General features: G+C 31.9%; 1 protein-coding gene across 1 annotated transcript in view; it reads left to right on the forward strand.

The window, feature by feature from the left end:
• The window catches only part of LOC127723838 (deleted in malignant brain tumors 1 protein-like), a 162,998-nt gene extending 152,222 nt beyond the window's left edge, over nt 1-10,776 (forward strand). Inside the window, exon 10 of the mRNA XM_052230560.1 lies at nt 10,586-10,776. Within this exon, the coding sequence (XP_052086520.1) occupies nt 10,586-10,776 (191 nt within the window). The remainder of the gene's footprint in view (nt 1-10,585) is intronic.
• The last annotated feature ends 388 nt before the right edge of the window (nt 10,777-11,164 follow it).

An 11,164-nucleotide genomic window follows, 5' to 3' on the forward strand; every position in this document is an offset into this window, starting at 1 on the left:
ATACGTATTTCGTAGCTGATATTATGAAATTTCGTTTGACTCTGAGCTGTTTTGAATCGAATGTCAAGAATTGTTGTTTCAGTAGAAAGGGTGTAGTGTGCATGAAAATATATAAAATGTAAATTTTATTTGTTTTAGCACGTACTAACAAACACCTATCATTACACAAAAAAGACAGATCAAAATAAATTAAACGCTTCACGATGTACCAGTTAAGGTCAATCATTTGAATAAACAAGGTGACTTGGAAGAGAATACCAAAAATGGTTCAAGAAGTACTTAATAACTCTTTTTAGCTCACCTAACCCAAAGGTTATACCCAAATTATCACTTGGCGTCCGTTAACTTTTACAAAAATCTTCTCCTCTGAAACCACTGGGTCAAGTTAAACCAAACTTGGCTTAAATCATCCTTAGGGTATTTAGTTTAAAAAATGTATCCGATGACCGCGCCCACATACCAAGATGGCCACCATGGCTAAAAATTGAACATAGAGGTAAAATGCAGATTTTGGCTTATATCTCTGAAACTGAAGCATTTAGAGCAAATCTTACATGGGGGGTAAACTGTTCATCAGGGCAAGATCTATTTGCCCTGAAATTTTTAGACGAATCAGACTACCCGTTGTTGGGATGCTGCCCCTGATTGGTAATTTTAAAGAAATTTTGAAGGTTTTGATTCTTATCTTGAATATCATAATAGATAAAGATAAACTGTAAACATCAAAAATGTTCACCAAAGAAAGATCTACAAATAAGTTTATATGACCAAAATTGTCAATTGATCCCTTAAGGAGTTATTGCCATTTAAAGTATATTTTTCACTATTTTTCGTAATTTTTTTTTAATCTTCTCCTCTTAATAAACTTGGCCAAATGGAATTAAACTACTTAGCCACAAATAGTATTAGAGTATTTTAAAAACAAATGTATCCGATGACCATGCCCTATAAACAGCATGGTCCCCATGGGTAAAAATAGAACATAGGGGTTTTCTAATACTATAGAAGTCTATGGGGAAAATGTAAAAAAAACAATTTCATATGGTCACAACTTGAAAACTTATTTAAATAATGATAAGAGGTCTTCAGTAACTATTGTGAGACTACAATGGGATGACTTGATTTTTTCCAGGGGGTGCAATTTTTTCAGGGGGGTGGGGTGCTAATAATTTCTCCTTGATATGTTCCATTTTCAGAATTATTCTGTTTTACTTTTTCTATAAACCATTATTAAATCTTTTCTTTCAGCATACTTATATTGGGTGAATGCCCCTCAGACCCGGCTGGTTAGTCGGAGTCAGGGGAACCCTGTCCAAATCGTTTTTGAAGGGTGTTCCATAAAAAAATTTAAAGGCATTTTCAGCATTATACAGGCCCTGGGTGAAATAAATTTTGGAGCAGAGGAAAGGAATTTTTTTTATTTTTTGTTAATTATCATGAATATCATTATAGATTGAGATAAACTGTAAACAGCTAAAATATCAAGCAAAGAAAGATCTACAAATAAGTTAACCAAAATTGGCAATTGACATCTTATTGGAGTTATTGTCCTTTAAAGTTATTTTCTGCAATTTTTTAGATAATTTTTCAAATTTCTTCTGCTTTTGATTTAACTACTGGGCAAAACCAAACTTGGCCTCAATCATTATTAGGTTGTCTTTATGATTTTAATCTTATTTTACATGATTTTCAAAAACTACAGTAGATACAGGTGGGCGACACAGGCTCTTGAGAGCCTCTTGTTTATTTAATGGCATTTCAGACTTAGAACAAAATATTTCACTGTAAATTATACCACTGCAAAAATGTATACAGTTACTTAACGCTTGGTTAAAGTACTTATGGTCACAAATAAAACATACTGTCCTACACTTTACTATCGAATGTTATATGTCCAAATATGTCTTATAAAGCAACCTCATGAATACTTATAAAGTAAGTATCTTGTGTAATAATCGGTGATATAGTGCAAAAAATACAAATAATGAGATTTTTACTTGAAGTAATTGGGGAAGAGGGTCTTTAGCTTTCTTTGAAATGTATTGTAGACTGTCGTTTGTAATTTTTGAACTTTCGATTTATTGCCTCAGCTCTTCAACTGATGAGTTTGAAATGGCTTTCGTATTGTTCGCCTCCTTTGTTTTTAATCTATAATGTAAAGTAAGAAGATGTGGTATGATTGCCAACGACACACATTTCCACAAGGGTTCAAATGTAGCAGATATAAAGAACTATATGTCATTTCAACTTCAACAATGAATAAAATTCATATCGTAAAGTCATTCAATTACAAAAACTGAAACAATGCAAACGAAAACAAGACCTGCGTAATTTATGGAGTGGATGTAGGCAATTTAAGGCAACCGCAATGAGAAAAACCCACAACGTAAAGTCACCTATAAAAGGCCCAAACATGAAAAATATGAAGCAATTTAATGGAGAAAACTATCGGCATAATTTATAACAAAACAATGTACGAAAAACAAATATGACAGATATGAACAAACGATAACCACTGAACTACCTGTACACATAAAGAATATGGCGGAGTTACAACTTCGGAAAATATATCTTTTTTCCGCTAAGTTTTGGAGTACCGTCCGGTCTGTTGACGGTCATCACGCGAACTTTTAATACATAAATAATGTCTTTCCGTGAATAAATGATTAAAAAAGATTGCTGTGCAGATCAAACATTTAAGATAAAGATTTTTACTAAATTTTTTTTTTAATCTTAAGAAAAGATCTTCTCGATATTTTTCATATACTTGCAATCTATCTGAATGTATTTGTATTCAGTGTTATTATCGGAATAATGTTCATTTGAATTTGCTGAGTAAATTCATTTAAACAGTATTAATCTTTGCTGCATATCAATCGATTCTTTTGGTATTGTTTCCCTGAACTTTTCTGTGATATAGCTGCATTCATATACGGACAATTGGTATGTTCCAGAGAGATTTACAGCCAGTCGAAATAAATTAAAGTTGGTACTCTAGGAATTTATTTGCATACCAACATTTTAAACATTCTTTACACAAAGCTCTATAGTCTGCGTTATTCGTCGTTTGCTGTATTTTATAAGGAATTTATTACATTATATTAACATTTAGTTTTTATTTCAAGTAATTTTTATTGCTACTATTTTCAAGAAATTTTTCATGCGAATTTATAATTAATAGTGTCTTTGCTCAATTGGGACAAACTTTGAAAAGACCAAATTTTCAGTGTTGCCGGGGAGTTTTTTGTACACTACAATTCCCACTGTTAGTTCTTACAATTACTGAAAGGTACTTCAAACCCAATAACAGCTCGTAAATAAATCATTTTCTCCAAGACTATAGCATAAAACAGTAGAAATTAAAATGGAAGACTTGAACCTACCTGCTATTTGCACAGAAAATCTTTAAAAAATCTTTCGGTAATACATTGACACTTTTGTTCGACTTAGGCAAACACAAATTTATCATTTTTAATTCAGCAGCGTTGTTTTTATGTTTCTGATTTTATTTTTATCAATTATATTTTGAAAATTTTCCTTCAATAATAATGAGCGCAAAGTGTAAAACAAACAAAAAGTGTCCTCAGCATTTACGGTTTTGCTTTATCCGAAAATACTCTTCATATTCAAAATATCCCAACCAGAACACTTTAAATCATTTGGGTTAATAAACAATGGAAGGGAAATGAAATTTGTTGGGTTAAATTGTCTAATGAAATCTTTCATACGATACAATTTTTGACGGGGACATCTCTTTTGTTCCGTTTTCAAATGGAGGTGCTGTCTTTTAAAGTTGGTTTAATGTCTTACTTATTTGATTTTTTTTTCTTCATATTTTTGTTTAATTGTACGCAAACTATCTTCCATGATATATGTCATTATAAATAATATCAAACTATACAAAATCTATAAATATCTATTCCAAAACAGTTTTTGAAGTTCCCTTGATATATTTAGCCCTTTAAGACTTGACAAACCATAGCCCATAACAAAAATTGGGGTCGGTTTATCTCATGTGCTCTGGACGGGCTACATGCAATACATTATTTTCAACATTACAGTGATTTGAATTAAGGAATCTTCTGTAAAGATTTTAAAACCGTGTCAATTAATGTCTGTTTAGAAATCTATAAAACCACAACTGACAAAGTTGAAATATAATCCAAAAGATAAATCAAGTAAAAGTGTTAAGACTCATATTAAGATCAACCGAAGAAATGTATCCAGGGAAACATATAAATATACTACAATTGAATTAATTTGAATCGAAAGAGTAAGCATCTTTTGCTATTCATCCATCCTTTGCCTGACATTTCCACACAGAGTGAAATCATGTCACTAATGAGTTGAAACTACGGTACATCATTTCTTTCAGCCAGATCATAATAGTGACCGATAAACATATGTAGGTAGATTTCAGAAGTTCTTCCTCGTAACCTGTTTGGAACAGCTTTTGTGTAAAGAGCACACATCTGACAATTAAGTCCGTAAAGTGTGAAAATGCACAACGTAATTTATGAACTAAGATATTTGAACCTTATATGATGGCCGGAGAGTATGTTACTGCTGAGAAATGTAAAGTTTACAATTAAAAAGTAAATAACTTTATACTTTTGTATCGCAAATGCATTTAAATAAAGGCAACAGTAGTATATCGCTATTCGAAATTCATAAATCGATTGAGAAAAAAACAAATCCGGGTTACAAACTAGAATTGAGGGAAACACATCAAATATAAGAGGAGAACAACGACACAACAGAAACACAACACTAAAATGCAACACACACAGAAACGAACTATATTATAACAATGGCCATTTTCCTGACTTGGTACAGGACATTGTAAGAAAAAATGGTGGGTTGAACCTGGTTTTGTGGCTAGCCAAACCTTAAAATTATCTATCAGTGGATGTTTAATGCTTAATCCTTATAACTGAATCAATGAACACTAGTTTTTTTCTATCGAAAACTAAGTCTATCAAAACAAAATGCAAAAGTCTGTTTTCAGGTATTGCAAAAAACTTATATATTTGTATTAACACAGGAATCATTTTTGCTTTGAAGCTACAAAACCTTTGAATGCTTATATTTGAAAAAAAAATTATCTTTGATCTATGTTGACATGAATATCATTATTAGAGTCATTTCCTGTCAAATGTTTGTTCTTATATTATTTCAATTTTCAACGTTTTTCTACTTAAAAAAAGTTTCATTCGCTAGACTTGTATAATCTTATATATCCACGTCATTTGATGTTTGGAGGATAGTTGTCTCGTTCATTGGCAATTGTACAATATCTCCTCATTTTCATATTGGCACCTTTTTTTTTAATTTGTTTTTTAAATAATCTTCAATCTCTTATAAGATTTAGCTTCAAACCGTTTTAATCTATCGAGCGCTACTTGTGAGTTTTATACAAAAGTTAAAAGGCGCGTAAAGTCCCTAATCATATGGTATCTCTGATGAGTGTTTACAACCATTAGGACGATTCGACTTCTGGTAGACATTTCGTCCATCATGATATCATATAACCCAACAACGTCTAATTGTTGTACAAAATCGTAAAAAATACTTAGCTTATCATTTGATATGCCAAAAAAGCGTTTCATCTGTGCCAAATTCTTTTGTCCTTTTCGTACTAAAAAAGAGGATATGCGAAAAAAGATGTTTTAAACATTAAATTCTTTTAAAATACTTTCATTAGCAAACTATGTTTTGTAAAAAACTGTTGCTCATATCTAAATATGTATGACAAGATCTCCAAATGAGGCTAATTTGGCATATTTTTTTTCTGTTTTGCACTAACTGCCAATATGTAAGACACAATTCGAAAATGTAAATACTGATGTCGAACAGACGTACATCTTATGAATATCTGATCGGATTACATTGTAGATGTTTAATTCTTTTTCATACCTTCTCCTTTTCATGTTATATTAGCAACAAATATACGATTAACCGGTGGAGATGGTCCATTCGAAGGCTTAGTAGAGGTTTACCATGACGGCAATTGGGGAACAATTTGTAAACATGGATTCGATGTAAATGATGCTACGGTAATTTGTACAGCTCTAGGATACAAGGAAAGGTATTATATTTTTTAATATACATTAGAGAACAAAAATTAAATCAATTGTTTATTCAGTGTGTTCTGTTATCATGTTCATTAGCTACAGTCAGAACCAGACTTGTAATCAAATATTAACAAACTTAAATGAAACTCAATAACAAATTCATTAATTTGGAGAAAAAAATCATCAATTTCAATAAAACCCTTGATAGTAATGCTTTGTCAAAATTATGATTAAATTTGACTTTTAACGAAGTTGTGAAATTGGTTTTTTTAAACGTGATAAAGGATTATGAAATTCAGATTTTCCACCTGTTTTATTTATTTTACATTCTATCTGTTATTCCTATCTTAATCAAAATTGTACTTGTATTGTATTTAATAATTAATTGACAATATTGTTATACCAGTTTACTACATATTCCACATACTAAAATTGTAGGGAAATTATTTGTCAGTGGATAATTCCATGGTTTAATCGATTTGATCGTTTCGTTTATTTGTATCAAGGAAAAGATTACGATATGAAGCAGACCTTCCACAAATCGCAAGTTCACTGTGATATATGAGATTAAAATGTGATTTATTAAGTGACATAACATCATCAATATAACAGATGTTAAGCATAAGCTTGTCACAAAAAAAGAGCAATGCACGATGGAGATACCTACATTACCTGAATTTTAAATGATTTCCGTCATCATTTATAACAGCCAATTTCAATAAAACCTATTTTTTTTTAAATTAGTGTTGCAGTACGGTGCTACTTCTCATCCTTAATGTCTTGTAGATTAATTAAGATTTGAGTTGATTGGGGTAGAGACCTGATTCTTATAAAGAGTTATCCATTTATTTTACTCTCTGAACTGGATAAGCAAAATAATAAATAGGATAATTGTTGTTAGCAATAAGTAAATTTACTTTTGTTCCAGTATCCCTACGGTTTTACCGATATCAAAGTTCAAATCAGGATTTGGACCAATCTGGATGGAAAACTTAATGTGTGGTGGAAAAGAAGTTGATATAGCGTTGTGCAAATTCAAAGGATGGGGGCAAGTTGGTCAATGTAATCATACAGAGGACGTTGCTTTAACATGCGGTACTAATTACAATCTCAATTAAATGCTTAAGTTTTCTATCAAATGATGTTTCAATTATTTAACGTATCTCTAATATATAGGACATTCAAAAATAACAACAATATTTCTTTTGCAATTATGTTGATGAAATGTACATACTGTTTTTCAAGAAATTATATTTTCAAGTCAAACGTCTATAGTTTCATGATGATTTGATATAAAGTTATATTTTCATCAAAAAGTGATTACTTTATATTCAGGAGCAGATATTAAGGTTAAAATCAATGGAGGAAAAGGCGATTTTGAAGGAGAAATAGAAATAACAAGTGATACGGACTGGTTTCCAGTATGTAAGGCAGATTTTTCAATGAGTACAGCAATGGTTGTTTGTTTACATTTTGGGTATCCTGCAAGGTAATTGTTTTTGTTTTTTACAGTAAGATTATTCAGCATAATTGTGTTATTTCCATAGTACTGATAGAATCTGTTAAATACAACACCAAATCCAAGCAACAAAATTGAACTTCTACTTATTATTTTTAAGAATCAAGCTTAACAAACTACACAACGACATAATGATAGTATTAGTTACATAGTGTGCTAGTGGCCTAATACGGTATATATGGGGTCAGTAAATTCCATATGGGGTGAGAGCGAAGCTCGAATCCCCATATGGAATTTACTGACCCCATATATACCGTATTAGGTCACTAGCACACTATGTAACGAATTTATCTTACCGACTATCTTAACGTGTGAAAGTTAGACTAGTGACCTATCAAATGAGCAAGTCTTCAATACTGTTAGCATTAAGAAACTACTTCCATTGATCCTACAAAAACAGATACCAACAATAACAACTTGTTAGGTTTAAATGTGTTTTATGAATTAATTTCAATCTTAATCATCACTTTCATCGTCTGTTGAAACCTTTACGATTTTTCTCAGTACCGTTTTATCTTTAAAAAGGGACGTAACACCACTACTAACCGTGTATGAAATAAGCCCCGCCTCCCTACTACCTTATAAGGAATATAAAGGGACGTAACACCACTACTAACCGTGTATGAGATAAGCCCCGCCTCCCTACTAACCTAATATGAAATATACACGGTCTCCACGAGAGCGCTTTTAACCAATCACATTCCTAGAAATGTATAGGAGGTAAGATAAGTACATATACATGTATATAGAGAAATTAATTTCATATAAAGTACATTGTGCATTAATTCGATACAGGATCCGTCAAGCATCTGCTCAGGACTAATCGACTTTACAGACGGATTGAGTGTCATGTGTAGACAGCATATGTTCTAGTATCTAATATATCGTTTATCACGTTTGCATGTTACATTTTTTTTTGGTAAATACCATTTGAATAGTGTCATACACAATTAAAAAAAAAATACATGATTCTGAATTAATTTAATCAGCAATTTTTATATCAGTTTTATATAAGAATAAAGCGATGTGATATGATTGACTATGGAACAACATTATAAACCAGAGACCTTTTATCTTTAAAAGGGAGAAAAGGACAAAATTTAGCGGCAGACGCCTGTAATAAACAAAGCCAGACTTCATTTGTCTGGAGCTTGAATTATTCATTACTAATTATAAAAAGAAGCGTAAATACTTAAGGGACAAACAAAATTAATAATTAAAAGTAAAACTAAGAAAACCATTACAAAAAACGAAAGAAAAAAAACAACGGTCTAACAAAACACTTATTCTATAAACTAAGCACTGGGCAACACGAACCCTATTTAGGCAGGAATATCTGAGGTTCTCTGACAAGGTAGGTAGATCATGCTCTACATGTGCACGTGACATCCGCATGATTTAATTTTGCATATGTTTAAATTTATATAAACTGAATAATTTTTATGATATACCAGCGAAGTTGATCCAACTGTGATGGAATTAAGCGAATTTGGAGAATATAACATTACGTCACATGCATACAAGGTTCAATGCACAGGTGGGGAGCTGGATGTAGCTCTGTGTAATGTCACTTTTCAACGCCAGTGCCCAAATGACGAGTATGCTGCTGTACGATGCCGTAAGTGTCTTATAATTATATATATATATCAGATATAAGAGATCAATTGTATGGTGAAGGGACGTATTACAAGGTAGATTATTTACGAAATAAGTGCAAGCCTGAATTACACAATAAATGTTAATTTGTATTACAATTGTTTTTGCCAGGATTAACAAAAAACTACTCCAGTGGATTATGATGAATACCTTTAGAATTCCTACTTTTATCACAAGTACAGTTGTATGATTAGTTAACCAATACAGTATTTTAGTGTCTAAACTGAAAATCTAATCTGACATGGATTGCACATGCCCATTTTGTCACAAGGACCAGTTTTCATATTCCTTTCTATGACGCTTATTTCTGAAACAATTTCAATAATGATGAATGGGAAGTAGGAAATAAGGAATGTAAGAGGACTGGAATTATCGCCCTTTAACTACGGTCTAGTGGTGAATAGCACTGACGAAAAAATCATAAAAAGTGTCTAGTTATAGAAGAGTAAGTCATTCGAACAATGTCCAACAACCAAAACATGATACCAGAACAGCAAAATGAAAGTAACAAGCAAGATTCAGATGGTAAACAATCAGAATCAGAAATTGATAAGTCTCAGTCCCATGGTAGTGACAATACTTCGGCGCCATCTTTCTCCAATGTTGTCAAACATCAAAGTGTCAATTATCAGGCCTATAGCGATCCTGAACCAATGCTAAAAGGAGTAAAACCTATCTTTATTAAAGAATCAGACTTCTTTGGCAACAAAACTCCGCCTAAAGAACTTTGGATAACACACGTAGAAAAAAACAAAGCACTTGAACATAAGATCAAACCACAGTTTGTAAGAGGCATTCAAAGAATAAAACAAATGTCGAGAATCTACCTGGACAGTGAGGTAGACAGAATGCTGTTGCTAAGAGAAGGCATCACATTAAGAAACAAGTCGGTATTCCCAGAACCCATATTACCAAAGAGGTGAGTACATAACAACAACAGTACGGGTAAAAAACATCCCACTATCAGCAGATGATGGTCCAATTGACAGTGAATTAAGACAAAGAAACATAGATGTCTTCACTTTAAACAGAGAAAGACTCAGGGTTGATAACTTGGTTACCAACTGCTGGACAGGAGACAGAGTAGTCATATGCAAAACAATTTACAAACCACTCCCAATGTTTCTTACAATAGGTCAATACACAACAAGAATATATCACTTAGGTCAAATGAAAGATACAGACATGTTCTGGTGCAACAAATGTCAATTGAAAGGTCATAAAATAAATAACTGTCCAAATGAATGGAAATGCAGATTATGCAATGAATATGGTCATAAGATGTTCGACTGCCTTACCTTTTTGGCAAAGAAGATGGGAAAAAATTATGAAACAGAAAGAGACGAGCATCAAGAAACAACAACAGCTAATGTTGATGAAAATACAAACACAGAAGAAAGACAACAAAATCAAGCTCTTACAGAAAATGACAAAAAAGATGATACTGATGAACAACCTGAACTAACAGATGGAAATGATGAAGACAACCTGACACATTATATGTCATTGAACAAAGAAATAACATGAGCAAATGCAAAAATAAGAAAAAAAGAAGGCAAAAAGTCTGCAAAAAAGGAAGGAAACAAAATTTCAAGTTATTCTTATAAACGACAGACATCAAAACCGACAGAAACAAAAAGAGATTCTTCATCAGCACAATCTGACATTTCAAAATGTGTAACCCCAAACAATAAAACAAATGCAGCTAATGAAAGAACGCCACCTACTCCCAATCAACCAGATGGGAAAAGACAATCAATGCATCTATAAATTATAGAAACATTTTATATATAACAAAAAAAAACAACAAAAACAAATATGTATGTTTATATGTCTTGTCTCTCCTTGTATTTATGTTTGTGTGTATTTAGTATTTATAGAAAGATAATTGAATGGAGCAAAGTTTCCAAAACAA

The sequence above is a fragment of the Mytilus californianus genome, unplaced genomic scaffold, assembly GCF_021869535.1.
Source record: "Mytilus californianus isolate M0D057914Y unplaced genomic scaffold, xbMytCali1.0.p SCAF_13, whole genome shotgun sequence".
In the NCBI taxonomy this organism is placed as follows: domain Eukaryota; kingdom Metazoa; phylum Mollusca; class Bivalvia; order Mytilida; family Mytilidae; genus Mytilus; species Mytilus californianus.